A 15,935-nucleotide genomic window follows, 5' to 3' on the forward strand; every position below is an offset into this window, starting at 1 on the left:
CCTTAAGGATCATCCAGTTCCAACCCCTTGGCATGAGCAGGCACATTTTCTACTAGATCAAGCTGGCCTTGAGCACTTTCTGGGATTCAGCATATCTTTTATTTCATTGAGAATTGACTTATGGAAGATCAAATCACACTTGATAAATCCTAGATCAAGAGTCATTACAAGATTTGGGCACCAGAAATGAGAATTTCTGTATAAAAATCCGTGGCTTTTACTTAGCCCCTTAAATTCAGAATGCAAAACTATTTTCATTTTCAGCAGTCAAGCTTATCCTCTTTGGGGAGTTAGTTCAAAATTCGTAGGGTACATGAAAACACATTTTCTGAAATCACATGCATTTCATAGAGCTCAAGCAAAAGCAGGTTACTCCAGCAGAACATTTATATTCTATCACTGTCTTCCTTGCTCCTTACTGTAGTGTCTGAGACTATCACATCTATTTCAGGAATTTATTTTCATCTCTCAAAAACGGTGGGTTAAGTATCCTCAGTAATCTTCAGCCCCAAGAGAAAATGTGACACATAACAGAAGATTTTCAGTATCAGGGAAGGCTGCAAGGCCCTTCCAGAACCTTCTGAGGAAACCAACTATTTTTGCTTTCCTTTAAAAAAAGTCTTGCTAGATTTACCCAAGATCAGAGGGGTGTATTGGAAAAAGGCAGGAACTGAACTACTGTCTCATGTCAGTCTTAAAATAAACAAGCAAAGCGTACAATAACAAGGAAAACAAAAAAACAACCAATCAACAAAAACAGAAACAAAAGAACCCCCAAACCAACAAAGCCTCCTGGAAAGCATACGTACCATTACATCTGAAGCAAATATATGGATTTCCTCATCCATGAACAGAAATTGTTCTGGTTTTTGTTCATTTTCTTTTTTTTTTTTTTTTTTAGTAAGAACATGTATTTCTACAGATTATTAACTCGCTAACCACCCGTCTACTTCAGTAACAAGGATAAAAATTGATGAACCTAGCAAATATATTTAAAATTTTTATAAATATCTGTCACATCGTTTCATACATTCACAACTGTAATACTCTCTTAATGGTTTCAATGAGTTCATTTCAATTCACAATCATTGCACAACAGTGTAATTCTATGCACTTCAATGGAGTTACATCTGTCTTGCATAACCTAAAATAAATCTCTTCAAAACAGAGTGTTTATTTCCTCTTTTAAGCAATAGATCTGTTTCAATCTAGGATTGAAATAATTGTGTATGACAAGCAATTACTCTTTGACAAGATTTTTTTAAAGATCAAAATAGATCTCAGAAAAGAATGGGGAAAAGAAGTAAATTGGAACCTTTCCTACTTTTTAATCATGAGTTCTACACCCACATAGCCCATTATGTCCTGTTTCAACTTTAGTAATTATATTGTCAAACTACATCTTAAGAGCTCTTTTTGAACGTACAAGGTAACGTTTATTAACACAAATGAGGCATACATAATAAAAACATAAACAGCTTAATAAATGCAATCAAAATAATCAGTACACTAAATATATTTAAATGGTGTATTCTAAAGGCTTTCATTCACAGGTGAACAGCAGTTTACTTCCCATTTTCATACAAATTACAGCTGTATTCTTCCACGGATGATTTCCTCTCCCATAGTTTTTAGCGACTGTTTCTTTTTTTTCTTGATTCTTATGAATCTTCTTCCATCTTTTTTTTTAAGGAATCCTGAAGGTAAAATGACAAAGTTAAGACTGCATGACCAACATTCACGATTATCCAAAATGAGACAAGTCTTGTTTTCAAGAAACATCCTTGAGAAAAGAAAAAGGAACATTCGGTCTTACCTAAAGTCTTCATATGCCCGACCAATGTTAAGCAGCTGGTTCTGTACACAGTATTTTAGTGTCCATCCTTCTCTCTCTAGCTCTCTCTTCTGATTACCAGTTGCACTTTGCCAGTACTTTCAGCTATTACATTCTATCAGGTCAGTACTTACTACTAAAAATTGCAAGACTATTTCAGCCTATAGCATGCATAATACTTGCCTTTTGTGACAGTCTGTGGCAATATCAGTTCTCATACCTTTCCTGCAAATTCTTAAACATGACTTCCTGGAGGTGAAATTATTTTCATTCCCACCACAACCACTGTAGGTAAATGGACGACATCTTCTAGTTGAGTAGTTGAAGAAAAACCTGGTCTCTTTAGCTCTACAAAGTCCTCTATCCATAGGAGTCATGCACAAAGAAGGGACAGGAGGTGGTTCTAGAAATACCAGAAAAAACAAGGTTATACACCACTGTCATGTTTTTGTTATGCTGATATTTTACATGAGAACCGAAGCTTTCAGAACCTTGAAACATATGAAATTTACTGGCAAGTTTAATTCTGTCCTTCTGAAAATCCAGGATAGTGGAGCATAAGCGTTTGTCATTTTATGACCATGAAAAATAACAGCAAATATTATTCTCTCTTTCACTTAAAAAAGCAAACAAAACCTTACCTGAAAGCTAGGTTTGGTTAATATGCATTTAGATAAAATCAACATTTCTGTGGTCGGAGATAATATTCAAATTTCAATTGGAGGAATATGCTTGCAAAATATGAAAGAACTGAAATCAGGACAGCTTTAAAAAAAATGGTAAATATTGATGATAATCGAGGAATTGAACTTTCCAAATTACTGACAGATATTCTGAAATCATACAGAAGGGCTGCTCTGAAAGTAATGCGTCCTATTTTATTCTGTTGGCCCACTATGTCAGAGACGAATGTTAGTGGTGTGGCACCAGAGGATGAAGCTTCCAACTAATATTTTGTCACATTTTGTTGTCATGCAACAGATGGCAGCAGAGAGACAGTCTGACAAAATGGCTTCTGACATGGAAGTGACGTAAGGTGTGAAACCGAATTTCTCCCTGCGGAAAAAATGGTACAGATTGACATTCATTGATACTTGTGAATGTTTCTGGAGCCCCAAAAAGTGGATGCAAGCACAGTGAGACATTGTGTGGTGCTTTTTAGTGGTGGCAATAGCAAGTCATCTTCACTGGTGGAGATTTTTAAAAGCGCAGCATGCAGGCTCTTGTTCATCGCTGATGAAAATGCACATAGCCAGTGGTGGTGATTACACTGAAAAATAGTTTTATAGCTGAGAATTTGCTCTACCAACTAGCACTATTGTGCTCTTTGTAGCAATTGTGGTTTCCAAGGAAATAAAGGAGGCATTACTTTTGGAATGATGTACATGGATAGCATTTTTTACTTAAGATTGAATACCTTATTGTTTGTTTGTTTGGTTGTTGTTTTGTATGACTATAGAAAGCTTGACCTAAGTAATAAAATTTGTTCTACTGGAGAACACCGAGGAGTTATCAAGAAAATGCTTCTAACTTGCAGAAAAACCAACAATTGAATGCAAAGATTTAACTGCTCAAAGCAACTGCAGTGCGGGTGATTTTAGGGCTGCTGTTAAGTTTTTACCATTCACAGAAGGCTGATGTTTTGTTTCTTCAGTGTTGCTGCAAGTGAGATTGTGAGAACTTAAATACACTGACTTAACTGAAGTACCTGTGCACGGGGCAAAATCAAGCAGTTCACCTATGCCAGAATTCCCAAATCTGGAGAAACTGTTATCTACCATCGTGGAGAGACTCATAAACAAAAGCACAACTGACATATGGTTGCTGTACAGAACACAAAAAGATGAACAGGAACCACTGTATCGATAGTTATGAGGGATCTGAAGGAGTACCATTTTCCTTAAAGAAGCTTCAGAGGTGAGATAGTCTGACTGGATAAAAGGACAAGTGAAGCTAACTAAATTGTGTTCTTGAAGTTAGAAAGCCACGTAGCCAGCAAAAGTTCTTCAGAGGAAAGACCAAGTGAAAATTCTAGGAAATAACTTGGGTTACAACAGTGTTGGAGGCATCCTGCTTTTCAGAAAAGTGGGAAGCAGGTGAGTTACTGAAAGCAAGAAGTTATGAATTAACTTGAGCAATTCAAGAGGCTGAAAAGGAAAAAAAACAAAAAACACAGAGAAGAATACGCTATACTTTATATTTGTCTCGTACATATCTTATGAAAAAGGCTTGTTTGCTAAGTATAACAGCTGAACTGGCATGGTGAAAAAAACATGAAAAAATTGCAAAAAAAAACAAAAAAAGAAATAAAAAGGTAAGGTAACTTACAGAAGGCAGGCAAATTAAATTATTAATATATTCAAAGCCACATTAGCAATAGTGTACTATTCAAGAAGAACGTTGCAAACGCATAAACTGAATCATGAAATGGTATTTCAAGACAGATAAAGCTAGTTTCAAGTTATGAAATCAGCACTAATTAATTTCCCTGTATTACCTGTGACATTATTGTAACAGAATGTGAAGTTTATTTTTGATCCAGAATATATGCCTAGAATGGATATCAAATCTACTGTCCTATTTATAATGAAGATGGAAGATAAACTGACAACTGCTGGTTTTGGTATTGGCCTTTTGGACACTCCTGTGCCTAGAAGTAATGACACTGTGGCTGGAAGGAAACTAATATTCAAAAGAAATTCTTTGAAACATCAAAAAAAATCAACCCAACAGAACAAAACGTGCTTAGCTATTTTATAGCAATACAAAGGCTTTCCAGTGATAAAGGGGGTAAATTAAATTGTTTTGTTAATTACAATAGAATTTAAATATACACTTGTAATATAAACTCCTTTTCTGGTACGTGGATTTTCTAGAGAGATTCCCAAGTCCCCTCATGCAGGTGTTCTCAACAACTGAAGTTTTGGAGCTTTGGTAACCGGTAAGTAAGGACTGTTTATAGTATGTATAAAGCAACTGGCAGAGCAGCATCCAAATGCTTTTCAGACTTCCTGTTTCTAAAGATTATGTATTGTATTTTGTTTCTAAATTTGTATTGTTCCTAAAAATGACATTATTGTCTAGATCACCAGAAAAATGCCCAAGAGGCTATAACATTACTTCTGCTCATCTGCAAAATAACTGCATATTCTTCACACTGACAGAAGCAATCAACTCATGAAGAAAACCTCTTAATTTTGTCATACAGCAAAATTCTGAAAATAGTTGAAATGGTTTTTTATCTCCAAGTTTTACTATGAGGAAAAAAAAAAGAGCAAATCCTACAAACGACAAAATTGCAGACTAAGGGATATACATTAAAAACAGTAAAAACAAACAAAAACTGCCAACACATATTCCACTACCAGAATTATTTTCCCCTAATGCAATCACTAAATTTGTGTAAGTTAATTATAGATGTCAACTTCATTGCGAGAATAGTCCAGATAGAAGTGTTGTTTTTTGTTTTTTTATTTTTAAATGTACTTTGCTCTCAATTTGGATTGTGCTTTACCAATACCATTTTACACTGCCTTTAGCATTATTCATTACATTTCACATACCAACACATCGACATCTTTTGGATCAGACAAAACCACAAATTAACAAATGTCAGGAAACGCTTTCTAACTTCATTACATATGGGGTCATGTGACTGATCCTATGGCATTTGATTCATTTTATATAAAATCAAACCAATATTTGCACTGACATCAACAAGGCCATAAGACTGTCTTCATGCTTGTGCTCATCCTGTTCCATTTATCCAAAATACCTCATTTAAATAGGTTTTAAATATCCAGTACCAAGCTCATAACCGTGGATTAGCTACGCATATTATTTGCAAAAAATACGTGATAAAAGTCAGGTCAAGAACGGGCATGGCAAAAAATAATTTAGAATTCATATAGGGAAATGACATCCAATAGGTTGCTAAAGTTGCTACCCAGAAATGTTTTAAAGCTCACAGTTTAAAATACAATTCTTAAAATAATGCCTTTTCTTGAATCCCAGACAGCCTCCCTCTGATGTAAACAAGAGATACTTAGGAATTTATGAAACATTTACATTTAGATATAGATTCATATTTATAAAAAAAATCTCAAATTGAATTTGCAGCAAAAAGCGCTTTATCTCAGGCTTAGCGCTTTATCTTCAGCTGGGGTTGAAATGTGTGACAATGAACTGTTAATTAATTATAATATGAAAGACATTTGAAATGATCTTCATGAGCTAGATGAAAATAAGACTTACTCTATGCTCTTTCACTAAACATAGTATTGTGGCATACATGAAACTTCAGATTCTTATTCCAGTTACAGCAGAGGGATAAAAAAAACACTCTTCAAGTACAGAAACTGCTACAAACAATAATGAGTCATCTCCACTTAACAGTATTCTCTAGGCATAAATTGGTGCAGATCCATTAAAGCAAACAGAGCTGTGTCAATTTCTATCAGCAAAAGATATGGTCCTGACTTTAAAAAATAATAACAGGAGCTGCTTCTTTTTGCCGTTCCATACTTACTGAGTGGAAAGTTGACATTTGATCTTACATCCCACTTAGATTTCACAAGCTGAACATAATATACAGCATCCTTAATTTCCATAGGTCACTTCCATTCCACATGCTCATTATCTTACAGAATGTATAATACACAAAAGCATTGATCAATCTGTAAACCATCATTCAACCCCCAAAAGTACAAGTAAGATTAAATGCAAAAAAAGAACAAACAGAAATACTTGGTAAGAATGCTCAGTCTTTTCCCAATTGTTTCTTGTTTCCTCTTGCATAACTGTGGATCATAAAAATGATATGCCTCAAATTCAATCCAGCTGTGCAGTGTGAGCAAATACTAGCAATCTATAGTGGAAATTATACTATATAGTAGTGCAACAATACCTTGAAGTAGACATGAAATTCATTCACACTCACCTTGATTATAATCAAACAAAGAGCTAAGTTTAATATAGCCTTAACAACAGTAAAAATGTGTTATGATAAATATATTTTGTATATCCCAAATTCCAAGAATGATTCTTTCTTAATTTGTAAAATGAGTTTTAAATCACCTGCCAGTTAGAACCCCACAGAAATACTAATTTTGACTAAAAGATTTCTGCATCACTGCTTTTGCTTTTGATCTCTTTAATGCTTTGTGTCTATGACACTTCCAGGAAGCACCACACTTTCAGAACAGGACAAGGTGTGATCAGTATTTCACTGTCTGGTATCTATAGAAGATATATAAGTAGAAATACATTTCTTCACTTTGACTTGCCCTGCTGACCAAAACAATTGACACAGATCGAAACCAATTCTTTAGTCTCAGATACACTGGAAAATAAGTGGAAATGGAAAAGAAATCAAGAGCACAGATTTGCAAAAGGAAATTCTTACCAAAAGAACTGGGAAACCGCTTGCGCTCTTCCTCTTGGTAACTACTGTTCACAATATGGGACTCTTCCTCATTTGGCGTAGTTGGCAACAAATTTACTATAACGAAAAAAAAAAAAGGCAGGAGGGGGATGAAACAGTAAGTGATAGGCTATCTAGACACAACAAAGTACTGAAAATAAACTGCAATTAGTACCCATCTGATTTGTTCCATGCTGTTATTAATACTACTATAAGACAGCATTCCTTCAAGTCCCAAAGGCAGAGGAAACTTATGTTTTAAAGCAACGTTAGGTAGGATTTCTTTTTCTTCTTTCATTTTATTTATGTGTGATTTAAATTAAACATGGTTTGGTATGATTGTTATATTACTGGCAGACATTTTGCAGTGATGGTACGTTTTCAAAATATGTATTCTTTATAACAAAAATGGCCACAAAGCTAGCTCTAACGTTCCTGGTTCATTATGCTTATCTATTTCAACTAATGTATAAATTCTCAACTAAACAATTAAAGGAGCGGACAATCTGAGGAGAGTTTGCATTAAAAACCAACAACTATCAACAGCAAAAGTAAATTCTTACCAAAAATCCCAGGAAACTGATTGCGTTCTTCCTCTGGGGAGCTATTGTTCATAAGGTCAGGATGCTCCTCATCTGGAACAACTGACAGTAAGTTTGCTAAATGAAAAACGAAAGGAAAATAATGAGGAAAATCATACACAGGAAAAGGCATTAAAGTTTAAGTATCATTAAAGCAAAAAAATATATATATATTTTTTTTAACAAAACATTTTCTTTTTAAACTATAGCAATATAGCAATGGCTCCTCAACCTCCTGGAGGCTGTGGGTGAGGGAATGTATCCTTCCCATGAATTACAACCCAGTACCCTGAGAAGCAGAGAGGAGTTAGGAAAGGTTACTGTATTCTGATACACAACAATTCACAGGAACAAGAAGGACAGCGAAGCAGAAGAATGATCTGGGTCAAAGTTGCTGTTTCATAGCCCAAGCTGCACAGCTGAACCATTCAGAACTGAGAGCCAGGTTTCCCATTGTTCTTTGGTGGGAAGGTAGCAACCCCTGGTAGGGTAACTAAAAAATCTTTTCCTCACAAGGTCTCTTTGAAAGGAGTATATTCAGATATATGGGTTAAAATATACACATGCAAATATTTTATGGCATTATAAGGCCAAGCAGCTAGCATATCTTAGATTATAAAAAAAATACAAAAAGGAAAAAAAAAAAAAAAAAAGAAAGGCCTTCTGTGGATGCAACTGGAGCAGATACACTTCTCCATTCTGTCTTTCTCTGTCTATTACCATAATGACTTTGTCTTCAGTGTAGGTATCAATATTTTCACAACATATTTTCCTAGATGACTGCTCTAGAAAGCATTTTTGTAACATCAGTCCCCTAATAGCAAGTACAGTGGAGAAATGAGATGCTCTAATGACAAGGTACAAGAGGAAGCAGTACTCATTGTGGACCAAACCACTTCCTCAGTAGAAACTGACCTTACTTCAATTACTTCATCTGTCTGCATTGGTTTACTTAGATATATTAAATAGTATGAAGATTTATGAAACTGAATAGAGTTCCCTCTTACACAATAGGTTTAATACACATTTTTGCAGGGAATTACAATATACGAGGGTAATCAACTACCATAAGAAAAATAAAAAAGGTAGGAGATTCCTGTAATATTCATTAAAATTAATTGCATGTACCATTTTTAACAGAATTTTCCTTTTGATTTTACATTTCTCATTTTTGTATGTATTTTTAAAAATAACTGTGTGAATTTCAGGTGTAATTTATTGCCATTTCAGAGCCTCCTAAGCTGTGGTTTTTTTCCCGTGATAAACACCTTCAAAACACAATGCTGTTTATAGAAGAATAAAACTAAGAATAACGAAGACAACAACTTACAGTTGCCTTGGCAGGTAGTCTGGCATTCTTCCAAACTCCTAAAGTTGTTCTGGTTTCCAAGGCACCCACCATACTTGAATATTTCACATATTTTTGTCTCTTTGTTATAGAAATACCTGGAAAAAAAGCCTCGGCAGATTCCAGGGTCTTTCTCTTGATAACAGAAGTTGGGCTTTTCTGTGAATCAAGGTAAATGATGAACAGGGTGAGGGAAGAAAAAAAAAACCAAAATACACCAGATGCTAAGACAACAATAGAGTTGGAGGAAGCTGACATAATAAACTTAAGTCACTTTAGAATATAGATCATCTGTAAAATAAACGCAGTTCTAATGTACTGCTTTTGTTCTCTCTATATAACACTGCAATACTGTGCTAGAATATTATAGGACATATTCATTGCTTTTCTTTTTTTCAAATAACCAGTAAATTGTACCTTGGATAATGAGTATTGCTGAGTATTGTTTAAGTGTTCTCCTAAAAGGAAGCTCTAAGATTAAAATCAAGTTTTATTCTGATTTAAAACCAGATCATTTGAACCTAAGTACATATTCTTTCCATTTACATAGTTGCTTTAATCAATGTTGGTGCGAATTACACAGAAGGCAATCTTAAAATAAAAGGAAAAAGGAAATAGTAGTTGAAAAAAAAATAAAAATACATTTTGTCTGGAATTGCCTATTCCTTTAAAAGGTTGTAAGAAACCAGGAGGCAAAGCAACTACTCCAAGTACCACTTTTTAGTCTCAGCTCCTAATCTGCAATGGCTAATTATAATACCACGAAAAATTCAATAAATGAGTACTGCATAATTTGACTAAATAATCAGACATGATACCAAGCACTCTGGCAGCAAAGAAAAAAAAATTGTACAATAACCCTCAAATGCTGATTTCTCAATGCATTCCATTTTATTTCTAGATTATCATCTCAAAATCACCACGAAAGTAATAAAACCCATCTGGAGGTCTTCTCAAATTCTTGCTGGTAGATACCATTTAATTTTTGTTACAGAGTGATTTTACCTATTTTTGCTAATGGCAGAGCAAGTATTCAAGTTATTCTCAAAACACACAAGAAAAGGTTCCACATCATATTTCATTTTTTTCCCCCTTTTCTTATTACTGAAGAAAACAAGCTTATTTTAAGAAGAGAGTGACCAGTGTCTGTAGCTGTCCTCCAAATCTTTGATGAAAATGAGCAAAGATTAGATTACTCACCTTAGTATAAACAATGCTGTTCTGCTTAGGAGACAGCTTGGAACAATATATAATCTACCCAACGCAGCTAAATACCTTATTGTATTTTGTGTAAGACTTATGTAAACATAATTACCTCTCTTAATTTTTGCTAGCATCACCTCCAGAGGCAATTCTGCAATATAAGTAAAAAAGAAAAATATTTAATAAAAACAATCATGTAAAGTCTCACCTGTAAAACCAAAATGCTTCACAGTGACTATGAGCACTGTAGAATAAGAATATAATATATGTTCCCTTTCTTTATTCTCTTTATTAGGGAAGTAGCACAAAATCTTGGTACAAAGGACTGAACTATTGTTTTCTCACGTGGGAAGAACTGATATACTTGAAACTAGAGGATATGGAAAATAGTGGAATTGTGCCCATATTGAATTGAACTGGCAAATTCCTCATGTTCCTGGAGTCAGAATCCTGAATTATATGACCTTATTCCTCAAGAGACATTTAATCAGCAGACTGCTTAGCCCAACGTTGGTAGCTATTGATACTGCCAGCAGCTTCAGAGAAGATCTAGTTAACAACCTCACACATGGTAGTTCCTTTTGCTGTGCCACATACAGTCAGAGTTAAGTGTTCCTTGTGCTCCTTATGATATTAAAGCACAAGTTTGAAAACAATTCTTTCTGGAAAAACTTGAATTGCTGTTATGTTCCTCCTTGTTATGGAAGCAGTAACATAAGATACTTCTGCAATCCTCATCCTTACACTTTGTGTAATTTTTAATTTTCATAAAACAAACAAAAAATTTCCAGAAACATCATCTGCGTTAAATTTTCAAAGCAAATCTTTTGGGTAGAAATTCTATATGTTCTATAATAAAACTACATTTTCCTTGAATGCTACTAAAATATCACCATTCAATTCTGATGGTGGTACGTTTTCTACATACATAAACATACAGAAAAATTAATATTAATTCCTACTGAAAAACCAGCCCAATCTGGATTAAGTAGAGGAGGAACACCGGTTTCTCTAGCCAGAAATCTTCAATAGAATGATGATAAGGAAATATTAAAGGTATGTGTTTTAGATTCAGTTTGGTGGATGCTTCAGCCTGCTTGGGAGGCAAGACCAACTCCTGCTTTCTAAACCTCAAGAACTAAATCTCTACTTTCCTCAGTTAGAAGTGGCATATTCTGATTGAAGAAAACAACCAAAATACAGACATGGCAGAATTAGTGTATAGGCTGTAATAAATGAAATCTTGAAACCTACTACTGACTATAAGCTGTGCTCTAGACAGCACAGGGACATTTGCTCTTAAATATTGCCGGGCTCAGTTTCTGAACAGCATCAACAGCTAGAATTTTAGACAGTAAGATCTACAGAAATAAGAAGAAAAAGGAGCAAATGTCATTTTTGCATTAATTTTGTATACTAATCTGCAATTCTAGAAATATCTGAGACTCTAACAAGAAAATAAATCGAATCAGTGATATGAAGGCTCCTTGATTTCTGTACCAGTTCAGTTCAGCACTGAGGTTTGTGCTCTATTCAACCATACTATTTTGGTTCAATCTTTACAGGTAAGAAAGAAAACCTGCTTCCTTTTCTCTGTAAAACCTTCACAATGCTGAAGGCCTTGAATAATTATTACCATCATTTCTAACTGCAAAAACAGCATTTACAGGGCACTTGTATATTTTGTATATCATTTTCCTCTTTCTAACAATTAATTCAATTCCGACAAAACAGATCTTTTTAGTCCAACAGCTAACAGTATCTGACATTTTAAAAGAATTATTATTGCAGTTCCAATTTTGCTGAATCATAGCAGATGTTCAAGATTTTTTACGGCTCTATCAGCTTCTAAAGAAGCAGAAATGTAGAACGAGAAATTGGGTGTGACATTTTCAAAGCAATTAATGTGCTAACCACCAGTTTAACCCAGTGTCAAAATCAGTTTCATTTTAACAACTTATTCAAAACATGACCCTAGACAGAAAAAAAGCTTTCTTGCACTACTCTCTATTTCACAGATCAGCTAGAAAATCACAATTTATCTTTCCAAATCCAGAATGTTTGCTCGCAGAATCTAAAATAATTCAGACGACTGGAACACAGTATAATAATTGGGAACATCAGAATTAGAAACGTCACGTCACCATATTAACCAGAACTTTACAAAATTCATAAGGTTTGTGGATAACAGCTAGAAGAACCGACAGAAGAAGAAGAAGAGAATGGGTACTGGCCTGTTACCACACATTTGTTCTGACATTCTTCCAAAGTTAGAAAGTTGTTTGCATTGCCGTGGCATCCACCATATTCAAATATTTCACACTCACGGCTTTGAATGTTGAAGTAAAAGCGCATGTGGATTGCTTTGCAAGGACCTTCATCTGCTTTCAGGGCACAGTCTGAATGCCCCAGTTTCAGTGGTGGTAAAGGAACACCTGTGATAAAGAGAAAAAGGACAACTGTTATGGACTCGGATTGCTTCACTGTAGAATTTAAGTTCAAAATCAGATTGCTTGCCTGTTCTGCTAGAAAAACACTTGCTAATATACATGTGTAAAGCTCTGAACAAATTAAACAGAGACGTAAAAAGAAGATCATAATTTCCTTTGGAAGAACAGTTCCATTCAATCAAATAGAAAAATGGTTACAGTTATCAACCAAAAGAGCTCATGTTCTAAACTTTCAGTCCTTATCAGAACTCTCTAGAACAGCTACAGATAGTGATTTATTTACAGGAGCTCGCAAAAAATTCTGAACAACAAATACATTGAGAAAATTCTGGCAGCTCCCAAAGACACACTGACTATCCTTGCATAAATAAAAGGCAGAAAGAGCGTCTGCTGTGCTCTCTCCCTCCCATGCATATCTAATAGCAAACACTGCTCATGGAAAATTCTCATAAACAGTGTGGCAAGACAACCCTGCAGAGGGCACCATTCCCCTTCCAGATTGAACGTTACTGGCACATAAACCCATCTGGTATAACCAAAAGGTTATCATATCGTCTTAATTTCTTTGATCTTGCTGTTCTTGCATTAGATCTTTCAAGTATAAAAAAAAAACAAAAACAAAAAAAAAAAAAAAAAGAATTTTTCCTGCTTTGCGTAACCAAAAGGAAGCATTTTTTCCCTAGAGGATTCTGAAAGCTTTATAGAGCTTATATATTTGCAATAGCAACAAGAACAGAATTGAAATCTTTCCCTCACTCTGCCAGAGCTGATCAGAACAGTAATGTGTCTTAATGTGCATGTGCAAAAGTAGCACTATACACAATTGCTCAGAAAGGAGGGGAAAACAGTGATGGCAAGTTTTACAGGAACATTACAGCGCTTCCTCTTGCTAACAAGAGTAAGTTTCCACTTTTAACTAAAAGAATCCACAGAAATAAACATTATTAGCTACTCCACTCTGTGGCTATCTAGATTTAATGTATAAAATTGTCCTTATTATGAAATCTTTAAATGAAATGCACAGCTGAGATAAATCCACATAAATACTGACGTCAATGGAAGTTTACTCTTCTAATTCCATTTGGGGCATTTATAACTATTATACTTAGAGGAAATATGTTTCACCAGTAAAATCTTTTAACCCATAGCATGGAGATCCCTGAAAAACTAACACTTATTACACAATTACCATTGGACAAAAATTGTAGCAGATAGTTTATCTTCTATTTTTAAAACTGACAATTCACAGACTGATGTCTAATTTCAAAATAATCACTTCCTTATTAGTGAAATTATATTTACAGATTCCAAAGTCAGGAAGACAAATTTAAAAATATTATTGAAGATTTTCTAATACAAAATGTGGATGCGTTAAATGAATTAAAGAGACAGGAGTTTCATTAAAATTCCTATGGAGTTCAGCTTACCAAACAGATTTCTGAATTTTGCTTATTTTCTTATCTAGATCATCCTGAAGAATCAAGATTTGCATGTCGCAAGTGATTCCAAAGATCTAAAGTTCTCCAATATAGAGAGTCCCTTTGGAAGGGACTTGAAAATGCTCAGATATAAAAGTTGATACATTGAAAACGAAACTTTAGAATCCCTTTAATCAATAAAAGGGTGAAAAATGCCTTCAGAACATGAAAAGTGTAAGTAACATTTGGATTAATTTCTAAAAGGCTAACATCAAACAATTAGAGCTGCACAGAAACCAATCCAACTCAAATGGGGACAGGTATGGCTTGGCAGCTGGTTTAGAAACGTTATTTTCTTGGCACACAAGCAATAAAACCTCATAAATGACCTATGTCAGACACTCAGTCCATTCTAGAAGACATGGTGAAAACTTACGACTAGAATTGCAGACATGGGGTTATGTTAGATCATTTTGATTGCTACATTTTGCCGCTCCAATGTTCTGGGCTATCAAAACAGAAATAATGCGCAAGCATAGTTGCAAAATTACACAAAGATGATGAACAGATGGCTTGGTACAGTTTATCTTAGGAACTTTCTGGACTCCAAGCTTAGTTCCCACCAAAACCACAAAACTAAATTATTGTTTTGCTTACTTTCTCAGGCTTTCCCTCTGCAGTCACTGACGCTGTTACCACTGTCAGACATACTGACACCTGCTGCAAACATAACGACTATTTCTATAGCACTTTTTGCAATTAATGAATCAACAAAGGCATTTATTTTGTTAGGAGTGCTAGAAAGTTAGCCATACTTTAACTAAAATAAGTACCCCGCGATGCCCCAGAAGGCCATGCCCTCTCCACCTGAACAATAACCAAGTGACTCTATGGAAAGAAGTCTCAAAAGGATTTATGAAAACTGAATCAATCCTGAGTCTGGGAACAGGGCCAGAGTTTTTCCCCACTACTTTACACCTAGGAACACTTAACTCACCATGAATGACATAAAACTAGGTTTCTTTCTCAGAAAGAAACAATAGAAGAGAAGGCAAACATGAGTATTTGGCCATCAATTCACATAGATACAAATGTGCCTGCACACATTTCACATGCACAATAGCAGTTGATAGAGCAAATTCTCAGCTAAAAACAACATTTGTCAACATAGTCTCCATCATTAGTTATGCATTTTCACCAGCAATGAAGAAAAGTCTGCATGCCATGGTCTTGAAATCTGTACCTGCAGAGGTGACCACTGTCATTGTTGGAACTATTGAAACGCATTACCCACTACACCTCACTATGCTCATATCCAGTGCTTGGTCTCCATAAACATTCAGCAAGAGTCGATCCATGTCAATGGGTGCCACTTTTTCCACACGGAAATTCAATGAATTGAATTCAATGAAACACAAACATCAGAAGCTGCCTTGCCAGACTGCCCTTGTGCTGTCACCAATTGCGTGGCAACAAAGTGTAATAGAATACTGGTAGGCCCTCAAACAAGAAAGGCATTTCTGTACGTCAAGGTTAAAGAGAAAGAAATTCCTTTTGTAAGAATTCATCTGACTACATTAGCATGCTAAGTATAGCACTAATGTGGAATGGCTTATAATTTAAAATGTGGTGACTAATATCAACATGGTATTAAAGCACTCCCTTCATTTGCAGCAACT

At 35.0% G+C, this 15,935-nt stretch overlaps 1 protein-coding gene across 5 annotated transcripts in view; it reads right to left on the reverse strand.

Annotated features, from left to right (window-relative positions):
- Positions 1–1,411: 1,411 nt before the first annotated feature.
- TFPI (tissue factor pathway inhibitor) overlaps positions 1,412–15,935 on the reverse strand; it is a 205,651-nt gene continuing 191,127 nt past the window's right edge. For 4 of the 5 annotated variants that reach the window (XM_042822639.1, XM_042822640.1, XM_042822643.1 and 1 more), the window contains 7 exons: positions 12,623–12,823; positions 10,501–10,539; positions 9,168–9,344; positions 7,820–7,915; positions 7,239–7,334; positions 2,055–2,237; positions 1,412–1,697 (listed from right to left, as the gene is read on the reverse strand). In XM_042822639.1, coding sequence (XP_042678573.1) covers positions 1,588–1,697; positions 2,055–2,237; positions 7,239–7,334; positions 7,820–7,915; positions 9,168–9,344; positions 10,501–10,539; positions 12,623–12,823 — 902 coding nt within the window. In that variant the 3' untranslated portion in view covers positions 1,412–1,587. Of the gene's footprint in view, positions 2,238–7,238; positions 7,335–7,819; positions 7,916–9,167; positions 9,345–10,500; positions 10,540–12,622; positions 12,824–15,935 lie in introns of all 5 variants that reach the window. The other variant, XM_042822642.1, reaches the window with a different exon arrangement.

Source organism: Centrocercus urophasianus, unplaced genomic scaffold (genome assembly GCF_019232065.1).
Source record: "Centrocercus urophasianus isolate 14NV4802_14NV808 unplaced genomic scaffold, USGS_Curo_1.0 seq_20, whole genome shotgun sequence".
Taxonomy (NCBI): domain Eukaryota; kingdom Metazoa; phylum Chordata; class Aves; order Galliformes; family Phasianidae; genus Centrocercus; species Centrocercus urophasianus.